The following is a 21240-nucleotide window of genomic DNA, read 5'->3' as shown; positions in this document are numbered from 1 at the left end:
CTTTTTGCCGTCAGGAGCGGCTGCTAGATGAGTAAAAGAGGAAATTATACAAAACATACAAGTTGAAGTGACGTCTTCCAAGGTAAATTTGAAATCCGTAATTGAGGCCACACAGGATAGTTCAACATTTCACCAATTCTTTTCAAAGGAAGATTTTCAAAAAATTGTAAATTGTAAAGCATGCTGCATTCTAGATATCTTAACACAAAAATAAGTTCTAGACATATTTTCTTGAAGAATAAGTGTGACAAATTTTAGAAGAATCGGTGCACTGGTAGAAGCGTTGTTTCATGTAGGTAGATAAACAAGGGGATTGTAGGAGGTGCTTTTCACAATCTATACTAATGCACTAAGTGAGATAGCAGCAAGCAAAAAGAAAAAAAAAATAACACAAGACGAGCAAACACGTTGAGCAATTGTTTATTCTGTACATGTTTAGCATATATTTTATGAAAAAGTGCATGGGTCACATCTTTTACCCAACTAGATCCACAGAGCTAAACTTAATAAATCTTCCATTATAGAAATTTAAAAACTTTTAAATGTGTGTAGTAAAAAAGCAGATTGGACATCACTTCACCTTTTACAAAGAACAGACTTTTCTGCAAACTCTTCATTCATTTACAGTCTCGAGACTCAAGAGGAGTCTGTAGAATGTGCATTTGCTGCTCCTACTGTAATACTGTGTTGGCCACTTAATGTTTTCACAACTGTCACAGCTGGAGACTGGAGCACTTTACGTGATAACCGCATCCTGCCATCAGTAGGATCCCGACCAAAGTATTTAACCTTTGGAAATAGAGCATTAAGGTTAGAGGAGCAGTTTGTAAAATTTTACTTTTTTAGAAAACAATGTAGCAAACCTGTAAAATGTAAGTAACAGTAGCATACATAAAAATGTTAATTCATGGAAAATTACATTTGCTTTATTTCAGTATAGTGTAATCTATTCCTTTAAATCTTCTTTTATTTCATCCATCCATCTCTGCTTTGGCTTCCCTCACGTTCTCTTCCCCTGTACTTCCATTCCTATCACTCTTTCACCCAGATATTCATTGTCTTGCCTTAACACATGGCCATACAACTTCAAACTACTTTCCTGTACTTTCTTAGATATTTCTCCCACCTTTGTTGTACCTCTGATTGTCTCATTTCTTATTCTGTCTTTTTTTTTTAAACTCCACACATCCCATTCAACAGTCTCGTTTCTGCCACTTCTGACTTCTTCTGTGCTCCCTTTACTGCCCATGTCTCAGCTCTATACATCATTGCTGGTCTTACCACTATCTTAAAAAACTTAATTTTAAACCTTCACCAATGGTATTCTCACTGAATAAAATAATATATACTAAAATATAATAAATCCATTAAATAAAATATGGAGGTCTTTACAAATATGATGGAAAAAATGCCCAGTTCTATCAATGAGCAGTAAGAACAAGTAATAATAATAATAATTCATTTATATAGCACTTTTACTCGAAGCTCTATCCACACAGGGAAGAACCGGGAAGCGAACCCATAATCTTCCACAATCTCCTTATTGCAAAGCAGCAGCTGAAAATAAAATCTTTAGGGGTTCCAGTGCCAAAACACCACCCAAAGACTCCTTGGGGCATTCTACCATACATTAATGTTGTAATGTTTATCAGTTAACACTTCACTATGAGGAAAATTCTGTGTAGCTTTGCAACTGGAGAAACATTTACCGTAATTAAAAACAGCCACCTCAAAATAAAGAATACAAGGTGATAAATACAGACAATTGACATAATAAAGGAAATAAGTAAGTGAACTGCTTTAATGGAGTGTTGCACCACCATAAGTTGCCATAACAGTTTCAGAGTGACTTGACTAGGATTCTACAAGTGCTGGAATGCTACTGTAGAAATGCTCTGCCACTGTTTCAAGAGATTAATCAGTTAATGTTTTGATTATTGTGGTGTAAAATGCTGTTTTAACTATCAGGTGGCACCCAGGCTTAAGAATATATTTGTAAAAATGCTTTTGCTTAAATAACTAATGATTTACTTAATGGCAGTAGACTCTGGACATATATGCAGATTAATTTTATTAGATGTTAGTGTTGCATTTGATATCTCTCTATTTTGCATGGATTACACAGCCTGCATTTCCACTGCAAACCATCTTTGGAATGATGTCCCTAAATGATCTGATCTACTGATTTAATTAATACAGTTATGAGCTAGCATTAAACTTAACCTGTTTCAGAAGAAATTTAACTTACACTAACATTCTTAACCCTTTCTCTCAGTTCTCCCCCTCTGTCCAGGTACTTATGATGTACAGTAAGACCTTGATTATTCATCACTTGATTAACCGTCAGTCTCTGTTAACCATCTGGCCAAAGAAAAAAAATATTGTGCACACTAGTGCCTATCTATTACTGTACTACTACTGCAATGCAGTACGCTGCGAGCTATGCTGCATATCAGAACAACTCTCCCTTGTGTAAGTGCATAGTGTTCTTTCTCAGCACCTCATGTCACAACGCATTCTGAAATCACAGTGTCAGTTATGTACTTTCAGTTTTAATAGCATTTCATAACTTTTATCTTTTGTTATAATTAATCTACTATAGATTGTTATGGCTGATAAATGCAAGTGTGTGGTGTTCGATTTGTCACACAAAAAATTTAATTATTAAATGTCTACAAAATGGCGAAAGTGCCTCAAGCATTGCTTCAATTTATGGAGTAGGAAGAACAACAATGAACAATATAAAGCGTGATTCCAACAAAAGTTAAAAATGTGTTGAAATTGGAAACCACTGACAGTAATGTTATTCTGTATTTATTTTAATGTTCTTGTGTATTGTAATCTTCTTTTTAAATTCTGTTATATTATGTTTTGTTAATATATTGTGACATGCAAGCAGTTGGAGATAGGCTGTGGGGGAGCAGAAAGGGTGGAATGCTATAAGTGATGGGACCTCGTGAAGGGCTTCTTTTCTGTAAGGGGCAGACAAGCCTCTTAGGAGGTGAGTGGCAGAAGTCTGGAGAAAAAGGATGGTGCAGCGGAAGGAAGTTTTGAGTAGGGTGTCAGGAGACAATAAGCTTGAGTGTTTGGGATATAGAGAAAGACATAACATGAGTGGCAGGAACTAAGCTGATTGGTAGGGAAAGCTTTCTTTTATTGTTTTCGAGGTGAACTCTGTAACCCAGATAACAGAGTATAAGACGGGGTAACGTTTGTTACGGAACAAAGACTCCAAGTAAAACTTCCTCTGAGTTGTGTTTGCTTATTATGCTGGTCATTTATTATATAAATGAATTAATTTTGTCAATACTGTATTATATTTTGTTAAATTAGTTTTGTAAATAAATACAACTATTCTAATCTACTGTATATCATTTTTAAAGCAGCTGTTCTGTTATTGGTAGTTTTATAGTACTTTTCATCAAAAAGTACTTGTTCACTATCTACTAGTATTGTCTATTCCATTCCCATTTATTGTTTATTAATAATAATCTCAATGACCATTATTGTGTAGAAGGACAAAAGTATACTTACAGTATGTTTTGTAGCTTTTACTTAATCAAAATGTTCCTTTATTTTGTTACTTAATGACTATCTACTACCTTCAGCAAAAATTAAATTTCTTTAATGGCAATATGTATAAAGTGCTTTTGAAAACTGAATGATAGGTATATGTTTTATCTACCAGAAAGAATTGAAGGCACTGCAGAAACTGAAAAACATAATGCTCACAGAGCCACCAGCTTTGCCTAGATGAGAATAAGCCTTGTGGAGTACATAGATAATTGCATCTTCCACTCCAGTCTTTGCCTGATAGGTAATCTACACTTGGCCCACATGGTCTTTCACAGGAGCACTCGCATAGAGTCCAGAACCAGCTTGTTAAAGGTCATCATGATGTGATACTGGTCTGTAGACACTAGATGAAGAGGTACCTGACTTCTTTGGAAGTGGAACAATACAGGATATTTTCCTCAGTAGGAGCACTTTCTGGAGTATTAGTGACAGACAGAATGGATAGCAGTGGATACCACAAAGTTGCATCAGCACTGACAGACTGACGTGTAACCTCCTTAGTTGTCTTCTCATTATCTAACTTACTAGAAAGAGGGGCTTCCTAAAGATATTTTTAAAGCATTCAACAAAACAATATATATATAAAAACACAAAAATATATTTCTTTAAAAAAATTAAATGGTAAAAAACACTTATGAGACATGGAATTAACTGTGTTTTATTAAAATAAATCAAGAATACAAAACATATACAGCATTAAAGGTTGAAAGAATAAAAATACCTAACATAAAAGCTCAAATCAAGGAGTAAAAAAATCACTATAGGCAATTTGTAGAAGAACCTGAGAATTCGAACAAAACGCTAATATGTAAAGTAATAAAATACCTGTATTTGCTGTCCAACTTCTAACCCAAGAGCAGATGGATGCTTAATCTACAACACAAATCATTTTGTCAAGGTTGTGAGACAAAATCATTCTGAATCATTTTTCATTTATTTAAGACATATTACTATACAACCTGCCACTTTGCCTTTTGGAAAACTTTCAACATGTTGTATAATGTATGTTCAAGTGTGGATGCAAACTCGTTTATTTATAATAAAATGTGAAACAGGGCACAAACGTATACATCCTCAAAACTATTTTATTTCAGTCTTAGCAACTAGTTAACACATTAATATAGAGTGTACAGAGTATACAGTAAATGTTCATACAGTGTGAGAAATAAGAATATGAAATTAAAATAGAGCCTGAAATTCAATTTAAATCATACCACATCAGTTTGATGGCAGCTATGTACAGTACATCTGACATTTTTCCATACTAGATAATTTGGAAAAATAACACATACAATAAACATGAATAATTTACAAGTCTATCTCGCATTTTCATTGTGGAAGGATTAGTCTTGTTTTCCAATAAATCAGTAACACTTGGTAATCAGCATGTTAAGGATCCCTGAATCAGTCTGATATAATCCAGTTATGTTGACTGCTTCTATCAATTTTAGCAAGCCAATAATTATTATGTATTTTGTAAATTTGACATAATTAGTTAGGCAGAGCAATGGAAAACATAATGCTATAAATTAAAATACTACCGTTTTAATGTGAAAAATTACTTTTGGACAAGCTATTAAAAACGGTTATAGTGTACTGACTTCTTCATAATAATTAACAATAACTATTGTATTTTGCCTTTAGCTCAAAAATAGGCCCCATTTAAAAATAAAAGCAAGTAACTGAAAATGCTCACCCTCTTATGGTCTAGTTGAGTATTATGAAGCAATACAGGACTCATGTTTGGATAGAGCTTTACCATAACTCCAATGTCTCTGAATAAAAGAATAACAGTTAAAAAAACTGGAAATTTTAAACAACATATTTTCTTTTCCTTTATGTAAAAGATGAAAGAGACAATACTAATAGAATTAGTAACTAAGCATGTAAATCAGCCTGCATAAAAATCAGTATCATGAATAAACACATAATGTGCCTTTTCCTTTTTTCAGTTTTTTATTTATTAGGTATACTAACTATACACTCATTGTCAGATTTTCCCAAAAAGGTTAATCGAATCACTTCTGTAAAAGCATAGAAGTGAAATATATATGACATTAGCTTTTCATAGCTTTGCCTAGTAGAAAACCGTAGTTGAAATATTTATTGCTTATATACACTGTGCAAAAAAGTAAAGGGAACACTTAATCATCACAGTCTAGCACCAAGTCAGTTAAGCTTCAGGGATATCAATCTGTCCAGTTAGGAAGCATAAGCAATTGTGAATCAATTTCACCTGCTTTGGTGCAAAAGAAAGTGAAAGCAGGTGCACTGAAGAGGCAACAGCAAGACACCCAGAAAAAGGGAACAGACATGCTGGTCACAGACAGTTCCTCTCTCCTTATCCTTCCTGACTGATTCTTCTCCAGGTGTGCGTTTTGGTAATATCCTTCTCACTATTGGTAGCATGAGGTGGTACCTGCAGCAATTCAGGTTGTACAGGTAGTTCAGCTCCTCCAGGATGGCACATTCATACATGCCATCGCAAGGTTTGATGGGTCTCCCAGCACTGTCTCAAGAGCATGGAGGAGATACCAGAAGACTGAGTGTTACACGAGGAGAGCAGAGTAGGGTCGTAGAAGGGCATCAACCCAGCATCAGGACCGGTATCTGCTCCTTTGTGTGAGGAGGAACAGAAGGAGCACTGCCAGAGCCCTACAAAATAACCTCCAGTTGGCTACTCGTGTGCATATTCCTGATTAAACTGTCAGAAACAAGACTTGATGAAGGTGACATGAGTGCCCTACATTCTCTAGTGGGAAATGTGCTCACAGCAAATCATCATGCATTTTGATTGGTATTTGCCAGAGTATACCACAATTGGCAGCTCTGCCACTGGCTCCCCGATCTCTTCACAGATGAGAGCAGGTTCACACTGAGCACATGTGACAGATGTGAAAGAGTCCGGAGAAACTGTGATGAATGTTATGCAGCCTGTAACATCTTCCAGCATGACCAGTTTGGTGCTGAATCCGTGATAGATTGGGGAAGCACATCCTTGGAGGGTTGCACAGACCTCCACATGCTAGGAACTGGCACCGTGACTGCTGTTAGGTTCCTGAAAGAAATCCTCAGAGCCACTGTCAGACCTTAGGTAGTGTAGTGGGCCCTGGGTTCTTCCTGGTGCAGGACAATGCCAAGCCTCATGTGGCCAGAGTATGTAGACAGTTTCTGAATGACAAAGGCATTGATGCCATTGACTGATGATGTAAGAATATTTCATTAAATGTTTTGCTCTTTCTCAAACTTCAGAATAAAAAAATAAACTTTTATTTATTTTGTGAATCACAGCAAGATTCAATAATTCACATACTGTAAATCAAACTTAAAAGTGTTGACCACAATAATGGATCATTCTTCTACTAAAAAAATGACTAACAAATTCAATTTAATTCTCTCTTATTAGGCACACTTCCATTTACAATCTCAGGGCACTCTATACTATACATTATACACATATATAAATACAGTATAAATATAACATATACAGTGGAACCTCGGTTCACGAACATCTCGGTACACGTACAACTCGGTTTACGACCAAAACGTTCGCCAAACTTTTGCCTCAGTTCACGACCACACACTCGGTATACGAACAAGCCAGTTTCCCTTTCGGTTTGTGCGTGCCAATGATTTCCGCACGTGTTGCATTGTTCTTGGTCAGACGTGCGTGCGTGCTGTTGCTGTGAACTCTTTGTGCTCTATTTTATTTCCCTTCCAGGTCGTACGCGCCGATTACTGTATTTAAGCACGTGTTCAGCCTCTCCCTGTTCATTGTTCTCAGTCAGACGTGCGTGCTTTACCTGTGAATTCTTTGTGCTCTACAGTATTCCGTGTGCTTTTGCAGTTAACCATGGCTTCTAAGCAAGTGAAGAGTGGTGAGAAGAAAGTGTTGCAACGTTACTTTTCTCTTTTTTTCAAATGTTTATTTTTTTCCATGTGCTTAAAACTCATTTAAAAAGAGTGTTTACAGCGATCGATCGGGTTGTAATGCTATTAGCATGAAATCCTGCAATGTTACTGTGTTGGCTGGCTTTTAAATAAAGTTCGGATTTGTTCAAATGTTCCTTTTTTCCCCCCGTGCTTAAAACTCATTTAAAAAGAGTGTTTACAGCGATCAATCGGGTTGTAATGCTATTAGCATGAAATCCTGCAATGTTACTGTGTTGGTTGGCTTTTAAATAAAGTTCGGATTTGTTCAAATGTTCCTTTTTTTTCCCCCTGCGCTTAAAACTCATTAAAAAAAAAAACGTGTTTATACAGGGAATCAGATTGTAAGGCTATAGCACAAACTGCTGCAATGTGAGAGAGAGGGGGGCTGCCGTGCAGCTGAGAGACAGAGAGAAGGGGGTGGGGGTGGGGGTTGTGCTTGCCTGTTGCTGAGAGAGAGAGAGCCTGCGGGTGCAGGGAGCCTGGGTGTTTGTGTCAGTGTTATTCAATGTTTTCACATTAGTTTACTATTACACTGTGCATTCTATGGTGCAATTAACTATAATTTGTGCGTAGACATCTTTAAAAAAATATATTTACATACAGTTCGTACGGTCTGGAACGGATTAATTGTATTTACATACAATCCTATGGGGGAAATTGCTTCGGTTCACGACCAAATCGGTTTACGACTAGAGTTTTGGAACGAATCATGGTCGTGAACCGAGGTTCCACTGTATATAGAAGGACAAATACATACACACACACACACACACACACACACACACACACACACACACACACACACACACACACAACATAACCATGAAACACCAAAACAAAAATACTATATAATAAGTAAAACAAACATATACACACACACAGAGTTATATATTTTTTAATATTCATAAAAATGTCTTTAGTGCTGATAACAGGGAACTAACACAATCTAGGCTACCTTTTACAAAAATGAAAGTTTAATGTTTTAGAACAACTACTTGATGGTGACACATACAATATAAGCTAAATAAAACAAAGAAATTATACTAGGCTTTCACAAAACAAAACATCTTTTAAAAATAGATATTCACCTTGTTAAGTCCTGTTTGCCACATATTTCCCCCATGATAAACACAATGATTAATTCTTTTCTTACAATTGCCATGGTCCCCTCTCAATAAATATTTGATTTTATCTTTTATTTGCTTTTATTTTTATATTTTTATTGTTGTCAAATTCTTTGTAAGGTGACCTTGAGTGCTTAAAAAGGCACTTATTAAATAAAATGCATTATTACTATTATTATTCATAGTTGAGTTTATTGTAAAAAATATATAAAATACATAAAGAATATTTACTGTATCTTAGTTAAATAAAATTCATGATTATTTTATTAATAATCTGAAGAAGCAGCTCTTACCTAATCTCTGTGATTGTTGCTGTGTACACGGCCCCAAATTCCAACTGTTGTTCTTGCTGTGATTCACAAAATAAATAAAAGTTTATTTTTTTATTCTGAAGTTTGAATAAGAGCAATACATTTAATGAAATATACTTACATCATCTTTGCACATTTCATTGATGAATTCTTTGGCCTCATGCAAAGCACTGGGTGTTGGTGCAAAGACAGAAAATGTCTCCTCATCTACCTGACTGATCGTCACACCTGAAAACCATTTAAGAGTTATAAAAGAAAACCCCATGAACCTGGACTAATTAATACATTCTTATGCATATGTGGGTAGTTTGCGGACTGAACAATACATACCTAACCAAATACAATATATAAACATTCACAGCCTCACAACTTCAGCAAACTGAAAAATGAAACTGAATGAACAGCTAAATCTCAAATAAGAGTGCTGTAGTTTCAAGATAAGGACAAACAGACTTGTGTCTAACAAGCATCAGTGTAGCTGCAGACTGACATAATCAGTAACAAGTAAAAGATGCAATAATTCAAGCATCTATTTGCTTATATTGGTTTCTTCAGTTTAATTCATAAATAAAGCATTTCTTTTTAACCTCTATCTTAGAAAACAACCAAGACTTTACTAATGTTCCAAATGGCTACTACTATTTGAAATGATTGACTTGTAATTTATTATTCACATATGAATGTAGAGCCCGGTTTTCAGCAGCCACTACTCCAGTGTCCTAATGGTAAACTCTCTTAGCTCATTCTTAATAAATCATGTTTAAATGCTAATTGGTTATTAGGGAAACCTTTGTAATTTATGTTAGAACATCTGAAAACTGCCCTTTTGTTTAATAGCAAACATAACAAAACATTAGCGTAGCTGTGGACGTACTGTATCAACCGACATGATCAGTAAACAGTAAAATAATTAATAATTCAACTAGAGATGGGTTTAACAATTAAAAATATATACTGTAGTAAGGAGTACTTTTCATCATATGAATTGTGATAGTTATTTGCTTATATGACTATTTATAAATGTTTACAGTGTTAGAAGCTTATAAAAGTGATGTGCACTTTAATTAATAAATTAAAATTACTTCATAGACAAGTGAAAGCAACTACTTTCATTTTAACTTTTAAATATAACCATAAACAATAACATATACCATAAAATAATTACATTGAAGTACATTTCACTATAAGTAAAGGATATCTGAAAATTACTAGGTAATCGCAAAGGATAGAAGCTGATGCAATACAACACAGGATGGCTTATGGGTAGTTTGAACGCTCTGCCGCTTTTCTACTTGAAGCCAAATCAAATGAACATGGATGCTCCACTGCTGTTCAAACTACCCATAAGACATTGCAAACATGTTGTATTGTCTTACGATTCTATCTGTTGTGGTTACAGCACAATTTTCAAATTGCCTTTACTTTTTGATTTATTTTCATACCTATTTCTAAATCAATCTAGACCAATCTTTATTTAAACAGTATCTGCATGCTTGATGCATAAACCAGTCTCAGAGATAAACAAAAATTGTAATATGATCAACAGTCTAATGAACATTTTATTTTACTGTCAATCATCATACCCTTACTACTTCTTGTTTTCACAGATGTAAATTTAAATACAGCAGAAGAATGAAAAAATGGTACCCTAAGCTGAACAATAGGAACCACCAATAACAATTTCCTAAGCTAATCTTTGAGCAACGATGATTCACTCTAAATTCTGACAATATCTACAGTGCAACATTTTCAATTACAGGTTAAAATGTGACTAGGTTTGCATATCTGTAGCTAGAAATCCACAAAGGGAGAAAATGAATCACATATCTTAGAGTAGTTTTTTTTTTTTATTCCTAAGGTATCAACTCCTACCAGGAATCATCATCAGAGGAACATCATTAAACTTACAGGAATGCAAGGAAACATATAGCAAATAAGTAGGGTAGGGTAGGTGGATGTGGGTGTGTATTAATGAGGTGGGTTTCGGAGGGTGTTGCTCATAAAGTCTTATTTATATGTGCATGTTCTTTTCAGGCCTGCATATACTGCATAAAAAATGAGTTAATAAATTGTGAAGAAATGCATAATTACATAAAAGTCATCTAACTATTATGGTACAAATTCATTATTTTATTAGAGGATTTATTTCACAATGACCTTATTTTTAAAGACTTTTTTTTATTTTATAATGTGACTCTTTCAAACGGCACATTTCAAATGGCTCTTTCATTGCCATTGTTTAGGTCTCTTTTTATGATGGTTTCATCACTTATCAATCAAGATCAATGGGATGAACCTTTTCCTATAGGTTAATCTTTGCTGTTGATCACTTTTATTTGATATAGGTGGAAAGCCACGAAGATCTTTTAGCACTACTTGTACTTTTGTCACATTCAAACTGGCAAAACACTGAGGTAGAAAGAGTTGTGATAGTTTTGGATACTACAGTATTTATACATGAAAATTTAATATACTGTAGCTGAACCAAGCAATGATTGTGTTTATTAAATAATAAACTGAACATTAATGATCTCACTGTTCTCACTGTTACAATCCACAGGAAAGCCTGGTACAAGAAGACCCTCTGCTAGTTGCATGCCGTTACCTTCCTTAATCTCACACTGTCAGTGCAGCTGCGATTGCCCTTTCACTGTCATTCTGTCTCACCCTCCATTCCACTCTCCACAATTCAGCAAGAGCAACCCTCTATCCCCTCTCTGAAAGTCTCTACCTATTGTCTTGAATGTTTTTGAGGCTTGTGGAATGTAGGGGCTCCCACACTCTGTTTCCTTTTAACAGGTTACTGTCAGTAAAGCACTTAGTCTTGTGGCAGGTCCCTGCAAATCTGAAGAGTGATCTGTTGTCCACAACATGATGCAATTTTCAAGACGAATTGATGATACATTGGGAAGCGATCTTCAAAATATTCATGCTGATGAAGAGATTCTGTGTAGTTTAAGATCAGTTTAGCACAATGTGTGCACAGAAGCTCATCTGGAAGCATGTTATCGGGAACTTCCAGCCTTGTGTGCCTTTGCAATTTCTTCAGGGGCATTTTCCTGCTGACGCAGCACTCAGTCAGTCTTAAACGATTAACGACTTCTTTATCAACGTAAACATTTTGAAGAGCACTTCTGTATCTGAGTATTTCCAATAAATAGCCAATCATTTGTTAAATGTACTCTTTCAATTCAAACTAACCATCCAAACTTTCAGGTGCTTCTGCATGTTAGCCAGTATAAATCAGAGTAACAATGAAAGAACTTTGGAAGCCTACTGCCTACAATAAGGGAAAAGCAATCGATAGCAAAGGGTTAACCAATAGGAACAGGCTAAGCCAAGTGGTCTATGCTTTGATTGACAAGTGACAAAACCATCATGAAAAGAGGCAATGGAAAATAAACAGTGCAAGCATTAAAAGAGCCGTTCAGAAACGTGCCATTAGGAAAAGTCACCTTGCAAAATAAAAACGGTCTTTACAAATAAGGCCATTATGAAATAAAACCTGTCATAATAATAAAATAATGACTTTGTATTTCATGATAGATAGATAGATAGATAGATAGATAGATAGATAGATAGATAGATAGATAGATAGATAGATAGATAGATTCATGCTTGAATGTTTGTGAACCCTTTCCAATTTTCTGTATTTCTGCATAAATATGACCTAAAACATCATCAGATTTTCACTCAAGTCCTAAAAGTAGATAATGAGAAACCAGTTAAACAAATGAGACAAAAATATTATACTTGGTCATTTATTTATTAAGGAAAATGATCGAATATTGCATATTTGTGAGTGGCAAAAGTATGTGAACCTCTACTTTCAGTATCTGGTGTGACCCCCACCCCATTGCAGCAATAACTACAACTAAACGTTTCCGGTAACTGTTGATCAGTCCTGCACACCGGCTTGGAGGAATTTTAGCCCAATCCTCCGTATAGAACAGCTTCAACTCTGGGATGTTGGTGGGTTTCCTCACATTAACTGCTCGCTTCAGGTCCTTCCACAACATTTCGACTGGATTAAGGTCAGGACTTTGACTTGGCCATTCCAAAACATTAACTTTATTCTGCTTTAACCATTCTTTGGTAGAACGACTTGTGTGCTTAGGGTCGTTGTCTTGCTGCATGACCCACCTTCTCTTGAGATTCAGTTCATGGACAGATGTCCTGACATTTTCCTTTAGAATTCTCTGATATAATTCAGAATTCATTGTTCCATCAATGAAGGCAAGCCGTCCTGGCCCAGATGCAGCAAAACAGGCCCAAACCATGATACTACCACCACTATGTTTCACAGATGGGATAAGGTTCTTATGCTGGAATGCAGTGTTTTCCTTTCTCCAAACATAACGCTTTTCATTTAAACCAAAAAGTTCTATTTTGGTCTCATCCGTCCACAAAATATTCTTCCAATAGGCTTCTGGTTTGTCCACGTGATCTTTAGCAAACTGCAGACGAGCAGCAATGTTTTTTTTTGAAGAGCAGTGGCTTTGTCCTTGCAACCCTGCCATGTACACCATTGTTGTTCAGTGTTCTTCTGATGGTCGTCTCATGAACATGAATATTGGCCAATGTGAGAGAGGCCTTCAGTTGCTTAGAAGTTACCCTGGGGTCCTTTGTGACCTCGACAACTATTACACGCCTTGCTCTTAGAGTGATCTTTGTTGGTTGACCACTCCTGGGGAGGGTAACAATGGTCTTGAATTTCCTCCATTTGTACACAATCTGTCTGACTGTGGATTGGTGGAGTCCAAACTCTTTTGAGATGGTTTTATAATCTTTACCAGCCTGATGAGCATCAACAACTCTTCTTCTGAGGTCCTCAGAAATCTCCTTTGTTCATGCCATGATACACTTCCACAAACATGTGTTGTGAAGAGCAGACTTTGATAGATCCCTGTTCTTTAAATAACACAGGGTACCCACTCACACGTGATTGTCATCCTATTGATTGAAAACACCTGACTCTAATTTCACCTTCAAACTAACTGCTAATCCTAGAGGTTCACATACTTTTGCCACTCACAAATATGTAATATTCGATCATTTTCCTCAATAAATAAATGACCAAGTATAATATTTTTGTCTCATTTGTTTAACTGGTTTCTCTTTATCTACTTTTAGGACTTGAGTGAAAATCTGGTGATGTTTTAGGTCATATTTATGCAGAAATATAGAAAATTCTAAAGGGTTCACAAACTTTCAAGCACAACTGTAGATAGCTATATTAATAGGATAACTTTTATTTAATTATACTTTTTTTTTTTTTTTTTTTTTTTTTACAATTTACTGATTCATTTACATACATCACTGTACTTTTGCATGTGATTATTTCAAATTTGCCATTTTACTTATTTCATTTTGGTACAAATGGTTTTCCATACTTAGCATATGTGTTAGTATGTGATTAGCAATTTATAGGTTAATTGTAAATAAATCAAGACATTAAACAGCTCTCTTTGAGGGGAATAAATAATATTATACAGTACCTGCTTCAGCTTGGAGTTTTCTTAAGTTATAACCTCCAGGGCCAACAAATCTTGCCCTTTTTGAAAGAGGAACATGAATGCTTTCTGGGGAGAGGAAGAAAAAGACAAATACTTTTAAAGAACTATGAATATTTTTCAAAGATTATGTTAGTATGACTTGCAAGACTGCCAACTTACCAACAAGTGGACCATTTTCCTTTCTTTGTGTCCTTGGCTTTGAAATGACCTTGTTCATTATTGCAAGTATCTCTTTTTTAGCCACTAATAAGGAAAAAAAGATGCTAATTAAAATGTGCACTATACTGGATTACAAGATTAAGATTTTATATGTCAAAAGATAATTGAATATAAATGAAGTAAAATGTTATATAATTGCTACATGGCCTGTTAAAGTTGTCAAGAATAGCTTTGGTCAACTGAGAAACACAGAAGAGAGTGGCATGGCCTGGCCTTTAGGTGCCACAGGTTGTGCCTTCATTTATCCACAGACTAATAATTCAGCCATTTTCAAGCATACAGAAAGAGAAAATCTTAACATCAAGGAGGGGAGTGATAAATAATGTGGAAAAAGCAAAACAAAACAAAACAATATTTTGTTTCACAACAAAGAGTAATTTGAATTTTCAACCTTTGAACATACAAGAAGTGGATAGGATGAAGAGAACAAAGGATTAAGATATGTTTGGTTTTTCCAGTGTGGTTAATATACAAAGCCTTTGTTTTTAAACTGTCTTAAAATAACAGGCAAGCCATTACTAATATTGCAAATGGCTACTACTGCTTTAAATGACTGATTTATATTTTATTATTCACATATGACTGCAAAGCCCTGTTTTTTGGCGGCCATTGCTCCAATATCCTATTGATAAACTCTCTTAGCTCATCCTTAATTAGTTTAAATGCTAATTGGTTATTAGAGAAACAGTGTAATTATATAACGAAAGCAGAAGCCTGTTATTATGTTCAATAAATGAAGTCAATTATCTTTCCTTAGGCTGTAAGGTACTGGCAGTCCTAAAGTTTATGTCCTGGTTCAAAAATGACTAAAACAAAGCAGCCTTCCCAAGGAAACAAAGAAGCCTATTGATGTTTTGTGAAGTTTTTTGTTATTTCAGATGAGAGATTGCCAAAAAACAGAATATTGTATACAAAGGTGTCCACTACTGTCGAGAGAAGGTGCGCAAACTGGATCAACAAAGATATGAAAAGAAGAAGGTTGTGCAGATGCACACCTGCACAAGAGGATAAGTACATCAGAGTCTGTAGTTTGAGAAACAGATGCCTTAAGGGTCCTCAGTTGGCTGCTTCCTTTAATAGTACCCACCAAATGTTTCTGTCATCTGCAACATTGAAAAGGCCAATCTGGCATGCTGGTCTTAGAGTCAGAGTTTCATAAGAGAAGCCATATTTTAAAAAGGCAAATACAATAAAAAGAAAGAGTTAAAATGGGCAAAATGTTAGAATTACCCAGAAATCCACCATTTAATGTCTGTATTCTTTTGCCCATATATTAGCTTTATTTCAACTGTTGCAGTTGAAAACCTGTGTGTACATATACTAACAGGGACACATTTTTTGGTACCACTCCATGGAAAAAGAAGAACCCACAATTGTCTCTGAAATAACCTGAAACTGACAAAAGTAACTGGCACCCATCATTGTTGATTCCATATTTAATAAAAATCAGACTTTGCTTTAGTTTTGATTCAAAAGAAAATTTAAAATAATAACACAAATGGCATGGACAAAAATGATGGGACACTTAACCTAATATTTTGTTGCACATCCTTCAGAGTCAATCACTAAAAACAAGCAATTCCTGGAGCTCTCAATGAGACTTCAGCACCTGTCAACAGGTAGCTTGGCCCACTCTTACCAAGCAAAGTGCTCCAGCTGTGTCAGATTTGAAGGGTCCTTCTCCTGACTGCATGTTTCAGTTCTTTCCATAGACGTTCGCCAGAATTCAAATCAGAGCTCATAGAAGGCCTCTTCAGAATAATCCAATGTTTTGTTCTTAGCCATTCTTGGGTGCTTTTAGCAGTGTGTCTTGGGTCATTATGCTGTTGGGATGATCCATATCTTGTGACTACGACATAGCTTTCTGAAACCTGGCAGTGTGTTTCACTCCAGAATGTCTTGATAGTCTTGTGATTTCATTGTTCCCTGCACAGGCTCAAGGCACCCCATGCCAGGTGCAGCAAAGCAGCCTCTAACTATAACCAAGCCTCCTCATGTTCACAGTGTGGTGTTCCTTTCTTTGAAAGCTTAATTTTTTTGCCTGTGGACTCAGAGCTAATGTGACTTCCTAAAAAGCTCCAGTTTTGTATCATCCGTCCAAAGGACATTCTCCCAGAAACACTACGACTTGTCAATAAGAATTTCAGCAAATTCCAGTCTGGCTTTTTTATGTTTTTCTTTCAACAGTGGGGTTCTCCTGGATTTTCTTCCATTGAACACACTGCCACTCAAAAAGTGATGGATGGTGCGATCAGACAATGATGGACCTTGCTTGACCTTGGGGTTCAGCTTGGATCTCTGTGGAAGTTGTCCTTGGCTTTTTGTCTACTATTCTTCTGCCCATTCTAGGGGTTGGTTTTCCTCTTGCCATCGTGTCCATGGAAGTTGGCTAAAGTCCCATGGACCTTACACGTCTTAATAACATTTGCAACTGTTGTCACAGGAACATCAAGCTTCTTGGAAATGGCTTTATAGCCTTTGCCTTTAACATGTTTGCCTATAATTTCTTTTCGATCTCCTCAGACAATTCTCTACTTTGCTTTTTATGGTCCAAGTTCAGTTACACGATGATGCCAAACAGCATTGCGGCTACTTTTCTCCATTTAAATAGACTGAATGACTATTTGCATGATTAGAGATGTGTGATAAACAAAACAGGTAGTTTGAAGAAAAAAAAATCACTCTAATCCAATTATTCACAATCTTTTCTAAGGGTACCAGGCCATTTTAGAATATCTTTGTAGAATAAGCAATACTACATCTCTTCACACTTGCTTTGCTTTACTTGATCACATATCAAAGGCATGCTGGTACACAGGGGACAATTGCTTTTCATTTAATCACTTTTCAGGAGACTGCAGCACTTTTCAAGGAACTTTAAAGATAGCATCAAATGTGTCCACATCTGTAGTTTCCTAAAGACTTATTATTCACAGAAATGTTTTAATCCATATAAAGCATTTGATCATTATAAGGCAAAGGCAATTGTACAAAAGTACAAGAATGTCAGACTTAAAACCTTAACCAGTTTTTATATACTACCAGCAAAAAGTTTTAGAACACTCCCATTCTTCTAGTTTTTATTGAAATGTAAGCAGTTCAGGTCCAGTGAATAACCTGAAATGATACAAATATAAGCATTGAACTGCTAGAGATATAAAATCAAACAAAAAAAGTTAATTTTATCAAATATCAGTGCCTGAAGTAGGAGTTTCAAGCATTGTGATATATCCATATTACTAAACGAGAATGGTAAACCGGATATGGACGCAGGGACCTGCCCGTGGATGCAAAAGACATAGTGCGCAAGTGCCACACAAAGCCCCAACCCAGACCAGAGCGAAACGGGAGAGACGAAACCGGAGCAAAACGGGAGAGACTACGAACAGTCAGAGTAGGAAACAAAGTAAAACGTCATAAAGAGGTTAAAGAACAGGGACAAACACATGGAGAGCAGGTTACAGAACAAAGCCCCCCTGCCCAGAGTAAAACAAGAAAGACTATGAACCGTCTGACATGCCGCAAGCAGGATAAAGCGAGTTCAGAAATAAAGCACAGAGTAGGAAACAAAGTAAAACTTTATAAAGGGATTAAAGAACGGGGACGAACACATGAAGAGCGGGTTACAGATGATGAAAACTAGAATGCAACAGCTTCAAAAAAACCTAGGCACGAAACACATGCACACCAAGATACAGAATATAAAGGCAGAAACAACGACAGTTAAACGTCCACACCACACAGCGGAGGCGGACCCGGAAGGTGCAGGCGCCTACATCGCGCGTCGGAAGGCGTGGGAAAGTACGAAAGGCAAAGGCGCCTACACAGCATGGTAAAACCCGACATAATACGGAAGGCGCAGGCTTTGCCGCCATATTGTGAGTGGCACTACTGCGTAGTAAAGGCGCAAGAGGAGACATAGTAAAACAAGAGGAGTCAACGCCCCGCCTCAGAGTGAAACGGGACACACTACGGAGTCCACAAAGGTTCATACATCAAACCCGAGATGGTACGGACACGCGTCTGAAACCGCGGAAGCAAAACTGTCTGGGCTCACACGCGTCTCAAACTGCGAAGGCAAAGCGGATTCAACACGACACAGCTCGACTGACCGAGATACAAACACGCGCCTGCCTAGATATAATTAATGAACGCAGGCGCCTTACAACGTGCGTCTGAAATGCCACACACCAGGCAGGCACTGCTCCAAAAAGAAAGAGCTCGACTAAACGAGATACGAAGTGAAATGGGAAACACTACAGAATCCGCAGTGCTCCACAATGCACCGCATAATAGTTCGGAAAGAGCTTCGTAGTAACAGTGGGGAGACCCAGAGTGACACGGGCGAACGCTCCGTATTAAACATACGTCATCCTCACACGTCCAAACTATACAGCATAGGTGAATCACATTACAGTGATGCATTATTAACAGTACGATAAACATCACAGTATCGCAAACAAATGAAAATTATTACTCGAAAAAGGGAAAATATATTCACCATGGACCAGGTGTCATTGAAACAAAAGCAGAATAAAGCGACATCAGAAATGAAAGACAGAGTAGAAAGCAAAGTAAAACGTCATAAACAGGTTAAACGAGGGGGCCAAACACATGGACAGCAGGTTACAGATAATGAAGACCGGAATTCAAAAGCTTCAAAAACAAAACCTCGACTGACCGAGATACAAACTGAAACGGGAAACACTACGGGGTCCGCAGTAGTCCACAATGCACCGCATAATAGTACGGACGGAGCTCCGTATTAACAGTGGGGGGCCACAGAGTGACACGGGCAAACGCTCCGTATTAAACGTGCATCATCCTCACACGTGGCTGCCCAGCGGGCACGGGTTCAAAATGCCGGGAGTAGGCGAGCGAAGTGAGCAGGGGGCGGAGCCCCCTTGTTTACTATATATCAAGAAGCTTGGGCAGTTGGGTGTTGGAATGGTCACCTGTGGAGTTTAGAGTATGGAGATAACATGAATGTGAGTTTAGGGGGTTACTTGCTTGGGCATCTGGTCTGCTCATAAACACTGCCGTTACGTAACTGCTGAAAATTGAGAAGTTCCAGTATAAAACTAAACAGACAGACCATTATAATTCTTAAAAGAGTAGGTCTTTCTTTAGAGGAATGGCATGATTGGTGGTTCACAGGACAACAGTTTCTAGCACATCTTAAAAGTAGTACAGTATCCATAGCTCCAACTGCTTATTTTTTCTATGCTTTACCTAAGACTGGTGGTACAGTTCCTGGCACTGGAAGCTTCTTTTATTTTGCAGTGCTAGTAATTGCTTTCTTATTGCCACTCAACCTGTCAAACCTGCAGCCTGAAGTTTTCTCTTCACAGCTGAAAGTGACACTTGCTTATTTGGACCATCAGTCCTGCGAGTCATCTATCACGCAAGCTATTAACTCTCAGAAACTGATTCTAATTCTAGGTCCGCCGGTCCAGAGTTTTGTCTGGTTTCCAACTTCGCTTTCATATCGTAGTAAACAGTACTCACTGACAATGAAAAGACCAACATTTTCAGGGGTTATAATAGCTTCTCTGTCTTCCTTTGTTACTTGCATTTTTATCACCATTATGATAGCAATATAGAGTGCAAAACTGTCCAAATAACGATTCAGAGGGTGTTCTAACACTGCTTGTATATTGACAGAGGGCTTGTAAATAAACAACAAAAGTTGGGACACCTACAAGAATTGTGTGTATCAACTTTCAAGGCTTAAATAACTTTCATTGCTGCAGAAAAGTTGTACATTGTTGGTTACATTACTTGTTCCCTGAAAAAGGCCTATTTGTATAACTCTGAAAACTACATTATTTTTCAGTTTTTGGCAACCTAAAATTTTTTTACCCCATGGCAGTTTACGGTTTACTTTTGTACCATTTCAGTTTATTCAATAGACCTGAATAAATTTCAGGAAAATTGGGGTTGTTCTAAAACACTTAACCAGTAGTATAGATAAAACATATTTATGATGGCTTTAATAATTATTAAGCCTATTTTTATGAGCTTTGGCAAATACTAATGGAACTGATATTAACTAGTTGTGTTTAATTTTTTCTATTTTTTTACCTGTAGCTTGTTGAATTGCTTCCATCACAATTTTTAGGGGAAGACCTGGGATTTTAATATCTGCCTGCAAGAATGTAAACAAAGTGAGTTTCAAATAGAATTTCAAAAAGGCATACTTTTTATGTCCACAATAATTTGAAAAGGTGAAGGGCTACTTCAGTGTGCAAAATAGAAAAGAAGATTTGAAAAAGAATATTACAGTGTAGAATTCATCAGACACAATGGAAAAGCACTGCGTCTCTAACCTACTTTCCTGTTTTTTCAGCTTGGGAATAACTTTTACGTATTTTTTTAATTGTACATTTAAATTTTTACTCGAATACTCATTTTGATGGGAGGTACTTAGATTGTAAATATACAGTGCTGTAAAAAAGTCTGTTTGTTTAATTGATTTCTACATATTTTCCAGTAAATTTTTACAATACACTGGCGTGAGAATAATGACATCAGAATTAAGTGCTTCTTTCACTTTTTTCA

General features: G+C 36.6%; 1 protein-coding gene across 1 annotated transcript in view; it reads right to left on the bottom strand.

Moving 5' to 3' along the window:
- Window positions 1-407: 407 nt before the first annotated feature.
- The window catches only part of LOC114665664 (polyribonucleotide nucleotidyltransferase 1, mitochondrial), a 90070-nt gene continuing 69237 nt past the window's right edge, over window positions 408-21240 (bottom strand). Inside the window, exons 21-28 of the mRNA XM_028820272.2 lie at window positions 20764-20827; window positions 14620-14703; window positions 14443-14526; window positions 9066-9172; window positions 8927-8982; window positions 5273-5351; window positions 4402-4449; window positions 408-789 (exon numbers count right to left, since the gene is read on the bottom strand). Coding sequence (XP_028676105.2) covers window positions 637-789; window positions 4402-4449; window positions 5273-5351; window positions 8927-8982; window positions 9066-9172; window positions 14443-14526; window positions 14620-14703; window positions 20764-20827 — 675 coding nt within the window. The 3' untranslated portion in view covers window positions 408-636. The remainder of the gene's footprint in view (window positions 790-4401; window positions 4450-5272; window positions 5352-8926; window positions 8983-9065; window positions 9173-14442; window positions 14527-14619; window positions 14704-20763; window positions 20828-21240) is intronic.

This window comes from Erpetoichthys calabaricus, chromosome 15 (genome assembly GCF_900747795.2).
Source record: "Erpetoichthys calabaricus chromosome 15, fErpCal1.3, whole genome shotgun sequence".
NCBI classification, from domain to species: domain Eukaryota; kingdom Metazoa; phylum Chordata; class Cladistia; order Polypteriformes; family Polypteridae; genus Erpetoichthys; species Erpetoichthys calabaricus.
Note: the sequence above shows the minus strand (reverse complement) of the source record. Positions and strands in the feature narration are given on the sequence as shown.